General features: G+C 33.8%; 3 protein-coding genes across 6 annotated transcripts; all 3 read right to left on the bottom strand.

Annotated features, from left to right (window-relative positions):
- Positions 1-2,581: 2,581 nt before the first annotated feature.
- On the bottom strand, positions 2,582-6,801 carry LOC133875290 (two-pore potassium channel 1-like). 2 transcript variants are annotated; one of them, XM_062313378.1, is made up of 4 exons: positions 6,581-6,801; positions 3,681-4,621; positions 3,316-3,496; positions 2,582-2,915 (listed from the first exon to the last, which is right to left on the bottom strand). In XM_062313378.1, the coding sequence occupies exons 2-3, from the start codon at positions 4,580-4,582 to the stop codon at positions 3,334-3,336; spliced, it is 1,065 nt and encodes a 354-aa protein (XP_062169362.1). In that variant the 5' UTR covers positions 4,583-4,621; positions 6,581-6,801; the 3' UTR covers positions 2,582-2,915; positions 3,316-3,333. The 2 variants fall into 2 exon arrangements, with proteins under 2 accessions (XP_062169362.1, XP_062169361.1); XM_062313377.1 differs by lacking the exon at positions 2,582-2,915 and having other exon boundaries at positions 3,139-3,496; positions 6,581-6,800.
- Positions 6,802-7,921: 1,120 nt separating this feature from the next.
- LOC133875698 (two-pore potassium channel 1-like) lies at positions 7,922-10,790 on the bottom strand. Its single transcript, XM_062313903.1, has 3 exons — positions 10,592-10,790; positions 9,170-10,086; positions 7,922-8,198 (listed from the first exon to the last, which is right to left on the bottom strand). Exons 2-3 carry the CDS (start codon positions 10,057-10,059, stop codon positions 8,027-8,029), a joined length of 1,062 nt encoding a protein of 353 aa, XP_062169887.1. The 5' UTR covers positions 10,060-10,086; positions 10,592-10,790; the 3' UTR covers positions 7,922-8,026.
- Positions 10,791-11,940: 1,150 nt separating this feature from the next.
- Positions 11,941-13,778, bottom strand: LOC133875653 (two-pore potassium channel 1-like). Of its 3 annotated transcripts, none has more exons than XM_062313852.1 (3): positions 13,716-13,778; positions 12,456-13,397; positions 11,941-12,373 (listed from the first exon to the last, which is right to left on the bottom strand). In XM_062313852.1, the coding sequence occupies exons 2-3, from the start codon at positions 13,367-13,369 to the stop codon at positions 12,214-12,216; spliced, it is 1,074 nt and encodes a 357-aa protein (XP_062169836.1). In that variant the 5' UTR covers positions 13,370-13,397; positions 13,716-13,778; the 3' UTR covers positions 11,941-12,213. The 3 variants fall into 3 exon arrangements, with proteins under 3 accessions (XP_062169836.1, XP_062169837.1, XP_062169835.1); XM_062313853.1 differs by lacking the exon at positions 13,716-13,778 and adding an exon at positions 13,554-13,696; XM_062313851.1 differs by lacking the exon at positions 13,716-13,778 and adding an exon at positions 13,542-13,688.
- Between the last annotated feature and the right edge of the window lie 999 nt (positions 13,779-14,777).

Below are 14,777 nucleotides of genomic sequence, written 5' to 3'. Positions count from 1 at the left end.
TATCATAATTACAAGAATGTCATGGGGTAGCAAAATTTCCGGATGAATTCCGAAAATTTTGCTACTCTGTAGCACTGTCCAGAAGAAGAAGTGGCCAATCCTATAAAAGAAAAATGAGTGGATCCAAACAAAAAACCAAAATAGTGATAAGAGTTATTGTGTACTTTAAAATTATGCATTGGGCAGAGATTCTTGAGAGCTTTTAACCTATTAACAATGACTACTTATTTTGAGTAACATTATGTTAAATTCTAGGCAAGTACCAATAGACCTACCACTATTATTGGTGTACCACTTTTTAGGAATTTGAGCTCCAAAAATATTTGTTTTGTGTTTTCTATTTTTTTCTTTTAAATAAAAAATATTAACAAACCATTCAAATACAAAATATTCATCAAAATATAAAATATTTTTACATTGCATCAAAATATTTTTCAAATAAAAACATGAAAACACCTTTCAAAATATATTAACAAAACTACCTAATGCTTTCCTCCAAAATAAGCTAAATTATCTTCAATTCATCCTTTAATCCAAGGAAAAAGTCATATTTAGTCCTTAAGTTTTCATCTGATTTGAATTTAATCCTTAAGTTTTCAATTTAAAAAATAAAGTCTTTAGGTTTTGTTAAAATTTTAAATTGGTCTCTTTATTACTTTACTGTCAATTCTTCATTCGTCACGTCTTTCATTTGACAAGCCAGGGTTCATGTCAACATTGAATACAATGTCAATGTCTATGTTAGCATCAAAGTGAACAATTTTATCTCAAATGTTACAAATTTAGAAGATTAGGATGATGAAGAAGATGATTTTTTTTTTTTGTTTCCTTCTAGAATTAGGTCTTCATTTTATTTTTTATGGTTGACTTAACGCTTAATGACATGACATTTGTATTATGTGCTAATATGGACCCTAATGTGTCAAATTGAGACACACATAAAATATAACAAACTATTAATTGACAAAAAAAGTGATAGAGGGGCCTATATAAACTTTGTGCAAAACCTAAGGATCATATTCTTGAAATTAAAAATTTACTGACCAAATTCAAATAAAATAAAAACTTAAAAGGCTAAATATGATTTTCCCCTTAATCCTATATCCTTATCCTTTAATCCAATATCCTTCTATATGTCATTCATACGAATATTTTTAATTTCTACATTTACGATTAATAAAAAATATAATTTTCATATGTAATTTTAACAGACCATATATATATATATATATATATAATTCTTACATACTCTAAATTTTTTTCAAATCTAATTTAGTCAAAAAAGAAAAGAAAAAAGAAAAAAGCTATATCGTACTATGCCTCCTTGTGAGTGGGTCATGGGTCCCACAAGCTGGAAACTTCAAGATGTGGGATGATTGTTTGGTTGCGTGGGGGCACAATAATTCATTTGAAATTACTTTTTTGGGGTGTTTTTATTTTTACTTTTATTTTTTATTTTTTAATTTTTGGTCTGTCTATTGGTTGATCACTTGATTGCAGATTTCAACCAGAAAAAGACATATGCCAACAAAGAAAAAGATGCCTTTCAAATCATATTCATTTTATAGTTTGAATTTTATCGTCACAACATTTATTCGCATCTAAGAGGATTAAGATCCCGTTAATTCAGTTGTTGCATCCTGTGTCCCTTCTAAATTCCAAAGAGTAATTATAAACATTGACTTTATTGCCAACAAAATTTTTCTTTAAATTGAGTTAAAAAAATAAATTGTTAAACTGACATATATGTTTTTTAAAACATATATGTATATAAAAAATGTTAAACCTATGACCCTTTTACGACTTAATAATACATATAAATATGTGAATAAAGGGTATTATTATTTATTTATTTTTAACTACGGGCAAGTTGTAAAAAAGTTATGGAAAATCTTTACTTTTGAAATAAGGTACGCAAACTTTAAAACGTGTTAATTTAGAGTATCTATCTTTCAATTTTTTTTTCAATTTCAGAAATTTATGTTAAATCTTATCAAAATTTTCAAAATACCACTATGTTTTGTTTTTTTTTTTTTTTTAAAAAAAAAATTATAAAAAAATTTCAAAAATTCAAGCATTCTGACCGACACCTAAAAAAGATGGGTGTTTTGAAAATTTTGACAGAATTTAACGAAAAGTTCTAACGAAGGGTTGAAATTGAAAGATGGATATCCTAAATTGATACGTTTTAAAGTTTATGGTACTTTATTTCAAAAGTGATGAAAGATCATGGGTTATAAGTGAAGTTCTTCCAAATTATTAATATATTATTACTCTTTCTAAAATTGTGTGTGAGAATCACATGCTCTAAAGATAGATGTCAATCTAATAGACTTTGGAGAATTTTTTTTCAACTCAATTCAAAAAGAAAACTTTACCCTTTTACCATGCTGGAATTACGATGACAAGACAAATGGTTCTAGTTAAGTGAATGGCATGGTGGGGTGACGAATTTTGTCAGAATCTCAAAGGCCTAGGGCTTTAGTTAGCAATGCTGCAACAGATATTGTCTTTTGCCAAATCAATACCAAAACATGCAATACAAGCATAAATGCTAAGAAAATGCAAGAAAGGCATAGAATCCTTCCCAAGAAGAGATCCAATAGAACATATAAAGGCACGGAATTAGACTTGGAAGCCTCTTTTTTCAAGTTCCAGCAATTTGCAGGAGCAATTGTGAGAAATCTCATATTGAACCTACCTACCCAAATAAGTTTTTGGTTGCCTAGTCACCTATTCAAGCAGGTGAGTCCTATATAAACTATCTCTCAATTACTGTCCAAAATGTTAGTAATTACTGGAGATCCAATCCACCCAATAGAAGCGTTGCTCAACAAAAAAGTGATATGACAATACCTTTTCCATCTTCAGATGATTATCCATAAAGTGCACGTCCTTTGCTCTTCTTCAAGATCCTGAAAGGTTAAAAAGCTACAAAATTGGACAATAATATAGGGGCCCAATTCATCATACTGGTAAAAAGCTTATCATCTTTGACATTACGACCATAAAGAAATGGACCAAAGATGGCTCTCAGAACTGATCTATGATCATTAGGACTGATCTTTAATCTCCCAAAATCTCAATGATCAGATGATTCTAATATAGTCATCCATTCATGCGCAAGAAGTACAGGAAGATGCAATTGCAGCAGAATCATCATATAATGAACTTCATCACTAAACGTCAATTGATTGATTATGTCAAAAACCATGAATATGATATATTAATGCTCCAAAGTTGATATTACAAACTTTACAAGGTAAATTCTATGATTATTTCATATTCCTTTTCACCCGTATACAAAACAATTACCATTTTGTGATGGTAAGGTCACCTCTCTGCTTGAGATGATTGAGCAAGCATTATATCAGACGGTGACAAAGCTCCCGACTGATCAACATCCAAATCTTCAAACTCTTCCATTACAAGTGAAATATCTTCTTGACTAATCTTCCCCATCTCTTTCAGCTTATATATGATGAACTCAGCAGCGCTATGGAAAAGAAAGAAGGAATGTGAGAGCTTTAGTAATTTACTAAGCATTCTGAACACTGAGATGAAAAAAAAAATTAATTATTTTTGAGAGAGCTTGTGGAGAAAAAAGCATCAGCAACAAGAAGTCAGAAACAAGACCATTACAAGAAAGATGTGCTCCAAAAAGAAAACAGACAACTTACCCAACAACCCCATCATCATCAAGATCAGCTGCTTCAAGATCTACATTCGTCATCCTCCGAGTAAGAACTCGCTCAACCAGTGCCCTTTGTCTTTTTTCAGTGTTTAGCTCAGCAATGTAGAGAAAAAACTGAGCTAAGACAATAGTACTTGTCAATATCCAAATCACCGCAAAAGCACGCCCTGCTGTAGTTGAGAAGCTCTTATCTCCATATCCTAGGGTTGTGATACTAGCACAAACACAATAAAATGCATCAACAATGTCTAATTTCTCAACAGTAGTTAGGAAGATTGTCCCAGCTATTATGAGCACCAAAAGAAGGATAAAGGCCAATATACATTTGTATCTCAATCCGTTGGTCTCGACCTCTTTCAGAATGTCAGTACAGCCAGGTTTTTGACGCATATGCAACGCTTTAACAAGTAATATTTCCTGCTTCTCTACCAAATAATCTGCTGCTTTGCTCAGGATTAGTCCAACCAGAGCCATTCCCGTGAAAACAAAGGCACAAGCAAGTAGTTTTGTAAGGGCACTATCAGGCACTAGGTCTCCATATCCTAGAGTGGTCATTGTCACAATACAGAAATACACAGCATCAAGAATTCCATTTGTTTTCTTTCCCTCTATCTGGTTCCTGACAAGGTAGAAGCTTACAGCACCTACACCTAAGTACAAAGCCAAGAGTATGGCTACTTTCTTAAAACTTGGGTGTAGTTTCCCAAAAGTGGATTCGAAACGTGGAATCGGGCGAATCCCATTTGTCTCTGCAGGAACAAATTTTGCAAGAGGAGCACTTTTACAATGGCGATATCTTCTTCTTTTCAAAGCATCTTTCTTACTAGTCTGAGCTGCAGGATTCACTAATCCTGACAGCAAGGGCTCTTCCACACCATCATTGGCCATTAAAACGAGTTCAACAAAAGAGGACCAGTATTTAAGAACCTGAATACTCACATTTGAGTCCAAACTAGCCATGTTAGCTAAGGTTCATTAACTACTTTAATAAAAAACAGTAAGATCCAGTAGCAACGTTTAGCATTTGAAATGTAAAAGCAGTTACCTCTGAGAAGTATCAGTTCATGTACTACTATCAGTGCATAATCAACTTCAGATAGACAGCATTATTCAGAAAATAAAGTTTTCAACTTTTCTATCTTAATCATAACAGCTTTCAAGCTCACATCACAATGGAGACACAGATAAAATATACAATAGTGAGAAAGAAGGGACATCTGGTATAGAGGGACATAAGGAAAAGAAAAACTAACTTGGCAAAATGTTTTTCTTTTTTCCCCTTTTCATCCAAATTATGGCAAACAGTCAATTCTAAAATTTTCAGCTTTCCGGCCCATTATCAAAATTTTTTGCCCTCAAGTTATAGCGACAATTTTCAGGATTCAAACAACAGTTCTTTGAACAATGGTAACACCAATATAATGAAATGTTTTAAAACAAGTGCCGGTTCGATTCAAGCGAAAGAGCAATCACCTGAAAGATACCAAATTTGTCCATTTAACAATATGGGTTTGATTAATCAAGCACTGATTTTACAGAGCAACTTCCATCATAACTAAAATTCAGAATTTCTATTGTTCAACTTATAAGAATGTAAAATATTGTTATGCTTAACTCTCGTAAATTCACTAGGAAGATTTGTCTTTTATTTACAATGAATCACATGCAACTCATCAGTTCTTACACGTCACAAGTTTACTTATTAAGACTCTAGACCTTAGCAATACTCCTATACATGTTACAAACTCTTCCACTTCAAGTGATTTATATCTCACGTAACTCCTTATTATTACTGTAACTCATATGACTTTTGTGTAGCCTTCTGACTCTTCTTATACTCCAACAATTCTGTTCAAATTCAATTGACACAATTATAAAAATCTATGACTTAACTAAAATAACTAACTGGGTCTGAGTTCAACTTCACATGATTGGATCAAGCTACATTCTCACACTTCACAAAAATAATTCCACAGTAACAGGTTTCTACATACATACAGCATTGAATTCCAGCAATAATCATTCAAAAATTTAACCAATACAACACCCTTTACTCAAGCATGAAAAAGAAAGAACATTTAAACTGACAAACTGAATTTACATTTGATGCATTTGTTTGGTTAGAGGATATACAGTTTGTGAAGCAATTAAATCTATTTGATGCATTTGTTTGGTTAGAGGATATAAATAATGAATTGGAATAAATTATGTCTAACCATATTTGAAACTCATTGAGTTACCTCCAACGACCAAATCACTCAATTGTAACTAGGTGTTTAAGAAGAAGCTTAAACTGAATGATATGATGGATAAGTACAAGGCAAGCTTGATAGCTAAAAGCTATAAGCGAAGGCCAAATGTTGATTATTTAGTACTTATTCTCTTCTTATCCTCCGACAATTCTGTTCTAATTCAATTGACACAATTATAAAAATCTATAACTTAACTGAAATAACTAACTGAGTCTGAGTTCAACTACTTCACATGATTGTATCAAGCTACATTCTCACACTTCACAAAAATAATTCCACAGTAACAGGTTTCTACATATATACAGCATTGAATTCCAGCAAATAATCATTCAAAAATTTAACCAATACAACACCCTTTACTCAAGCATGAAAAAGAATGAACATTTAAACTGACAAACTGAAAAAAGAATACCTTAAGTGAAGCGATACGCACAGAGACACACACACACACACACACGCATTAAAGTAAACCAAGGTTTGAATCGGTTTCCATAAAAAAGTAAAATCTAAATGGGTTTCCTTGAAAACGAGGTCTTAAACTCAGAAGCTTAAGAATTCGATATCTAACAAGAAAGTTCCAACTTGAAAAAAAAAAAAAGGAAAGTTCCAGAGAAAGAGAGACAGAGGGGCTCACCGGAACGGGATTAACTTTTAATTTTCAAGCGGTTGTCAAAGAGAACTTTGAGTACTGAGCAGCAAAAATTCGTTGAAAATTCCCTGAAAGATCTGTCTCATTCGCCCACTTCTCAGTTTGGCACTAAATTCATTTTTCTTTTTTAATTTCCGTGCAAGGATGAAGATCTGATCATACATTAACCTGTAGGCCGGGTTCCTTTTAATAACATCTGATCATAAAGCTGCACTAAATTCATTTTTAGACTATCAGAATATATTTAGAATATATCTAGAATACATTCTCAATACAATATATCTATTCTCAATGTATTGAGAATGTGTGTGTCTTTTTATTTTTTAATTTTCAGTTATTTTTTCGTTTGTTTTTTTTTTTGAATATTCGTTTTTCTTTTAAATTTTTATTTCGTTTTTTCTTTAATTTATTTTTTTAAAAGTTATTTCTTTATTTTTTAGTTTTAATTTTTTTTTTTCGAATTTATAAATACATTTTTGTCTTATTGAAAAAAATTTAAGGTCAATTTTGTCTTATTGTTGGTCTTAATGGGGACATTAACATTTTTTTGATAGTTTGAGCGGGAACATTGATACCATTGATAGTTTGGAAATGAAACATTGGTAATTGAGTGGTACTTTGAGGGAAATATGTATATTTTTTTTCAAATATTAACCACTCAAAACACGCAATGTTTAGTCGGTGCGATAAATGGGTGTAAAAGTAAAACTAAGTTTCCTAACACTATATTATTTTTTTCAAATATTTTTTTTTCTTTTTTGTTTACTTTAAACTCAACTGTTAACATACAACTTAGTTTTGAATCATTTAATTAAAAAAACAATCAAGAATTTAAGAACTCCCAGGTGGATTTATTTTAAGAAATCTAACTAATCCTGATCCTATATTATACAAACCGATATGTATTATTGTTTCTTGGATTTGGCTTGGGTCTAATTCTAATTAGAATTGAACCTGTTGGAATTAGGACACATGTCATTTATGTCCTGTTATGGGATACATGTCCTAATTTCAACGGGTCCAATTTCAACTAAAACTGAACTCAAGCCAAACTCAAATTAAATAACTTGGAATGCGACTGTATTTATTGTTTTTATCATGATTGTTTGGATTTTAGAGCATCACTCCATCCAACAATTTAGCAAATGAGAAGTTCCATGACACAAATAATCAGCATAGTGATAATTAAAACACTTTTGATCTATGTTTTTTTACAGGAAAGAGACATCTACATGTTTTGAAAAGACCTAGTTTAGAAAAACTATGGATCAAATAGGGAGAAAGTGCTTCTCATAGAGGAACTTGTTTAGCTATAAAGCAAAAATATGGCAGTGATTTATAAGTATGAAGTTGAGGTTACATATTTAAGTAGCTCTTGTAATACTTAAAGAGTGTAGAAGTCTGATTAGTAGCCACTTCTCATTGATGAAGTCACTTGTCTGTTTGAGATGATTGGAGCATTATTTCAGAGGCAGTCAAGGTTCCTGATTGATCAACATCACAATGTTCAAACTCCTCCCTTGTGGCTAATTTTACAAGTGAAATATCATCTTCGCTAATCTTCCCCATCTGTCGGAGCTTAAGTAGGATGAGCTCAGCGCTCCTATGGAAGAAAAAAGAAAAAGAAAAAGAGGAACAAGAAAGTTAAACCAAACAAGCCATGCGTTTTGAGATTGTTAGAATTCACATCACACACACAAGAAAATATCAACAAAGAAGAAGAAGCAAAAAATCAAGATTCTAGAATTTAAGATGGTTCGACAAGATTGCCTACATTCACAGGCATAAATGGACACTAAGATTAGTGCCATAGGGCTAAGCGGGACATGTTCGACCTCACGTCTAACCAGCGTCAAGTCAAATAAGCCCCCTAGTTCTTGTTTAATGACCAGAACATTAGCAACATGGATTAGAGCATTCACAACAGTTTCTCTTTGATTATTTTTTTAAATTTAAGGAACAAAACTACTTTTTACTTTCCTATGCAAATATACTCCACATTAACTTCCCTTATCTTTATCAATATCAATCAAACATTCTTTCTTTACAAAATATAATACAAGTTTCTTACCTACCCTCACATTTTTTACAAAATCCCAACACAATCTCCAATGAAAGACAAAAAGATGAGAGATAAGAGAGGATCGAGCAAGATATTTTATAGAAAAACTCTTTTTATGTAGGGAACCGATAGGGTATCTGTTGTGAGTGTTTTTTTTTTTTTTTTTTTTTTTTTTTTTTACTTTTTTCCTATAAGAAGGGAATGGGCTATAGGGAAGTGGTACCAAAAAAGTTTCTTCTTTACTAGTATCAAGGAAAAATGCAATAAACCTCTCCCTCTCTTTTCTTATGAAACCTTACACTACCTCTTGGATATAAAATGTGTATATAAACCTATTGACATGAGCTTTACTTATAGCGAAAAATAATTTTCTCTTAAGGAAACTAGAAAGGATATACAATCTTACCAAAAAGGTATTAGGATTTCCTAAAACTACTAGAATTCCAACAAAGACAATAAGTTGTACACATAAATAAGAGAGCTCATGTTCAGAGAAAAAGAGACCAACTTACTGTAAAGAATTATCATTATCAAGATCTGCTGCCTCCAGGTCTTCTTGTGTCACCTTTCGACTAAGAACCCGCTTGGCCAATTCCCAATGCCTGGCTTCAGTGTTTAGCTCAGCAACGTAGACAAAAAACTGAGCCAAGGTAATAGTACTTATGAGTATCCAAAACACTGCAAAAATGCGCCCTCCTTTGGTCTTGAAGCTCTGATCTCCGTATCCCAGGGTTGTGATGGTAACACAAGCACAATAAAATGCATCAACGAGGTCCAACTTCTCTACAGTGGCTAGGAATGTTGTCCCAACAATTATGAGCACCAAAAGAAGCATAAAGACCAACAAACACCTGTATCTGACTTCCCTGGTCCTAACCTCTTTTCTGATCTCAGTTGGACCAACATTTTGATGCATATTTAAAGCTTTTAGTAGCAAATCTTCTTGCTTCTTTATGAGGTAGTCTGCTGCTTTGCTCATGACTACTCCAACCAGAGCCATTCCTGTGAAGGCAAAAGCACAGGCGAGTAGTTTTGTAAGGACACTATCAGGCACAAGGTCTCCATATCCAACAGTGGCCATTGTCACAATACAGAAGTAGACAGTGTCAACAATTGCACTTGTTTTCTTTCCCTTCATCTGGGGCCCCAGTTGGTAGAAGCACAAAGTTCCTACTGTCAAGTAGACAGCCAAAAATATGGCTACTTGCACTAATTTTGGATCTATTTGCCCAGGTGTTGGAACACTGCCAATTGTCTCCATAGAAACAGAATGAGCAAATGAAGCACTTTTTCTTAGCCAAGATCTTCTTCTCCTAGGAGCATCTATCATAGTTGTTTGAGTTGTAGGATTTACTGATCCTGATTGCAAGGGCCCTTTCATTTTTGTATCGTTGCAGGCCATTAAAATGATTGATCAGCAAAGGAGGACCTGTGCATGCAGTTGCATCAGAGATTCAAAGTAGCCATGTTAGCCAAGTTGTTTTTATATACTACTTTCAGATTTCATTGAAACAACATCTACAAGCAATAAAGTTTGTGTTTAAAACAAAAAATACCATTATTAGTCCATGATAGACAACATTCTTATGACAATAGAACTTCAGCATTTGTTTATTGTGATAGGTGAAATTGTGAAAAGTTCAGCATCTATACTATAAACATAATTTCCACTAAATATCAGTTCATGTTCTTTTTCCAGTTTATTGAAGTAATTTTATTAAACTTTTGTTAATATTCTTTCCCAGATTCATAGCCGCATTTTATTTCCAGATATCTTAAGAGGATAGTATTCAAATACAGCTATACAACATAGTTTCTCTACAAGGATTAGTAAAGAACAAAAACGAAGGATTGGCAGCAAATTTGTATCAGCAATAGTACATCATTCGAAAAAGAAAAATTTACATTCACTGAAATAAAAAGAAAGTTCAAACCTTTGTACTTGAGTTGAGCAAGGAAGATCAACACACACACACACACAAGGAGAGAGAGAGAGAGAGAGAGGCCTACGAGTGAAGAGAGTAAGGGTAGGAAGAGCTTAGAGATAGTTCTGCAGGAATACATTTTATTTAATTCTTGGTGCTAACTGACAAAATTTCCTTTAGAATAAAGAAAAAAGAAAGAAGAAGCAATGTTCAAGATATTTTTCCATAGATTAGTAGCTGTGACTTGTGTATCACAAGAAAAGAAAATCTAAAAAACATTAAGGGCTGTCTAGTTGATGGAATCTAAGGTAATTTCCAGAAATCTCATTGCTAAGCTAAGATTGCTGTGTTTGGTTCAAATTTTCCTGAAAATCCATTTGATGCCCATGGGAATCAAATTCCCATGCACATTCTAATCAGAATTTGATGCCCACCAAAGAAAGGTATTCTTTTTTGAGATTCCTGGCCTGTGGGTTTGAATGAATCTTGCGATTGCACTGTTTAACATGAAAAACAAGTTTTTCTCCAATAATTTGATGTTCACTGTGTTCTTCATTTCTTCTTACGCAAACTGGGAGGTATAACACTTTCCAAAGAGGAGAAAATATCTGGGAGGTATGTACTTGGAATAATGTGTAGAATTGGTGGTGTTCCCAGGAAAATCGAGATCTTAGCAAACACAAACATCAAAACACTAGATGCCATTACTGTAACACCCCCAAGTCTCACATTGAGAAGATAATTAACCCACATAAAGTAAGTGATTTATAAATAAGCTCATGGGTGGTAAATCCCACATTGATTCTTTATTAAGTAAGACTGAGCTTTACAAAACGATTCTAAGAAACTCCAATTTGCTGATGTGCTTAGCGCTTTCCCACAATTACGCTAGTATCTCATTCGTCAAAATTGCTACCTCGGATGCGCTAGCTATCAAACACTGACATGTAGACTCTTAGTATTTTGTTCCTAGAAATCAGAATCTCAGAAATCGAATGCTTGAGGGGAACTCAGATTAGACGGCCCCTAAGCAACTTGATTGCCTCTTTTAAGATAAGAGTATAAATGACTAGACACCATTATGGTTGATAAGGGCTACCTTTCCCATGAGAGGCTGGTAAATGCATTAAGGTTGTTAAGGGTCCACCCAGTGAACTTCAAAAGATGTCACACGCTCTCTTAATCCAATTAAAAATGTACGTGAAAATTACATTTTCTAAGAACAGTTGTCACTTTAATAGACTGAATTGGAGGAAATTGTGAAGGAAAACTTTATCCATCATTGATTAAATCATGAAATGTAATTTGACTGCATTGCTCAGAAATGTGCAAGTGAAAAGTTCTGCGACACAAATCGATTAGCACACTTATAAGCATGTTTTCTCTGTTTCATCTTTTATTCGATACAGATATTCTAATGTTCTACACAAGGGACACTCAAACGTTAAACAAAGACCTATTTTATAACAATTACATTGCTACAGAGACAAAGTAAATCATGACATTGATACAGAAAGATGATATTACAAACTCACAAGTAGTTCTTAGTAATGTTTTCACATTTATTGTTTTGTTTCACAAGCGTAGTAGTCAATACTCAAAAGCTGCATTGTTAATTATAGGTACGTAATTCACTTCTTCTCTGTCTGGGATGGTTCAGGAAGCTTTGGATCAGCTGCTGATGAGCTTTCTGACTGATCAAGGTCATCAAACTCCTTCATTGCAAGTGTAACATCTTCTTGGCTAACCTTCCCCATCTCTCTGAGCTTAGATACGACCAAGTCAGCAGCCCTATGGAAATGAAGATGGAAAAAGAAGGTTAAGAGAATCCCACAATCCAAAAACACATCTGAATTGAAGAAATTCAACTTACTCTACAGCCCCATCATCATCAGGATCTGCAGCCTCCAGATCTAGACTTGTCATCCTCTGAACAAGAAGTCTCTTGACGAATGCCCTTTGCCTGCACTGAAATTTTAGCTCAATAACTTGAAGGAAGCACTGGGCTAAGGATATAGTACTTGACAACATCCAAAATACTGCAAAAATACGGCCTTTTGTATGTTTGAAGCTTTCATCCTCATAGCCCAGGGTCGTGATAGTAACAGAAACCCAGTACAATGAATCAATAAAATCGAATTCATCAACAACAGCTAGATGGAATATTCCAACAACTACGAGCCCTGCAATAGTGATTATTAATGTTAAAAACTTGGTCAATGCAAGTCTTTTGTCTATGTTGGTATCAAACTCTTTTTCAAATTCATCTGGACCAAGTTTTTTATGCATGTGCAAGGCTTTCACAATCATTTTCTCTTGTTTGTCCAGAAAATACTCTCCTGTCTTGTTCAGGACTAGTCCAACAAGACCCATTCCTGCGAAGGCAAAAGCACTGGAGAGTAATTTTGTAAGGATGCTGTCAGGCACAAGGTCTCCATATCCAACTGTGGTCAGTGTCGAAATACTGAAATAAATAGAGTCAACAAGTGCATTTGTTGACTTCCCCTTGAGCTGTTTCCTGAGGATGTAGAAGCAGATGGTTCCCACGCCTATGTAGATGCCCATGAACATGCCTACTTGCTTTATACTTGGGTGAAATTTCAGAGAAATGGATTCATAAAGAGAAGCTGGGGCTGTGCCTTTTGCCTCTGGAGGAAGAGAATCTGCAAGGGGAGCACCCTTAAAACAGCCATATATTCTTCTCTTAAGAGCATTTGTCTTATTTTTTTGGGGTGTAGGCTCTACTGCTCCTGACAGCATAGGCTTTTCAGAAGCATTGTTGGCCATTGTGATGATTCAGCAGCTATTTTAAGACCTGCATATATGCATAGACCCATTAGATGGTAATATGTGTATGGCTTCCAAATCCTCAATCAATCTAGTAAACTACAATTACAAGCAATAATGTTTAAACCTTTAGCTCGAAATAAAAGTTTCTGTCAAGAATAACTTCACTTACAAACTCACTTACAATCCACAGGAATGTCACGAGACACAACTTAAGTACAACATAAGTAAAAGCACCACATAGACTGCTTCATGACTCAGTATCCTCAGCAACACTCTACCTATATAAACTTTTCCACATTGATAAAACTTATGCTGAAAAAGTTGGAACAGAAGTTTGGCTTACCAGTGGAAGGAGGTTTGCATTGATCAGTTGGAGAAAATTTGATCGGCAAATCATTTAAACTAGCTGGGTGGCAGAACGGGACGTGCATTGCAATTTCCCACAAAACTCCAAGTTTAGTTTGTCTATTTTAAGGAACTTTCCCACATCTCCGGTACTTCATTAAATTAAGCTGGAAAATACCAAGGAAGCTTCACTTGATAGCAATGACCATACCCATTTTCACAAGAAAGCTTGTACAGAGCTTCGCCAGCTGCTAGTGCCCGTAACTTACTCGTTGAAGCAATTTTTCAGACGACAAGACCGGTGATACAAGGCTCTTGCAAAATAGTTAGAACAGTCATTGGAAATCCGCCAGACCAGGAACATTCCGATGATTAAGTTAGTACATTGTCAGCAAAATAACTTAATAGAAAAAAGTTTAGAAAGAGATAGCGTATCTGAGTGATCCTCCTTAATTTTTGAAAGTGTGACATTTTTTAACATGAGAGACTTTAGAATATGGCCTCTGGATGCTTGCCACGTGATAGGTTTAAGTTGTCTGATCAATGGTGCAATTATTTTTTATGTAGTGAACTTTAGTTATTTTTGTGCTGCAACGGTCAATGTAGGGTTTAGTTTCTTATATTGTTACTTAATTGGTTGAAACATATAATATCTTGCCATTTTACCTCCAATATTATCCAGGTTTCAAAAAAGACCTGTTATGTGACACACACAAGTTGATCATAGAGATACGATACATTTACAACTTTCGTATAATTTTGGTACAACTCTAACAATTTTTTATCTTTTATTTTTTTTTTATTTTTAAGATCGATCATTGAATATTTAGAACCCACATGTTGAAAAACAAATCAAATGGTTAGTTTAAAATTTATAAGAGTTATCCAACAATCATTTCTCGCCAATCATAATCCTGACAATTAAGCATGTAATAAGTTTCCCTTCTTTATCACTCAAACTAAAGCATGGGTTTATAAAGTTGGATCAACTTTGAGGTGATTTAGGAGTACATGTGAATATCTCTTTCATGGAAAAGTATAGTTGGTGAGGAAAAAAAAA

This window comes from Alnus glutinosa, chromosome 8 (assembly GCF_958979055.1).
Source record: "Alnus glutinosa chromosome 8, dhAlnGlut1.1, whole genome shotgun sequence".
NCBI classification, from domain to species: Eukaryota; Viridiplantae; Streptophyta; class Magnoliopsida; order Fagales; family Betulaceae; genus Alnus; species Alnus glutinosa.
The sequence above is the reverse complement of the archived record's forward strand: the minus strand, read 5'-3'. Positions and strand labels throughout refer to the sequence as shown.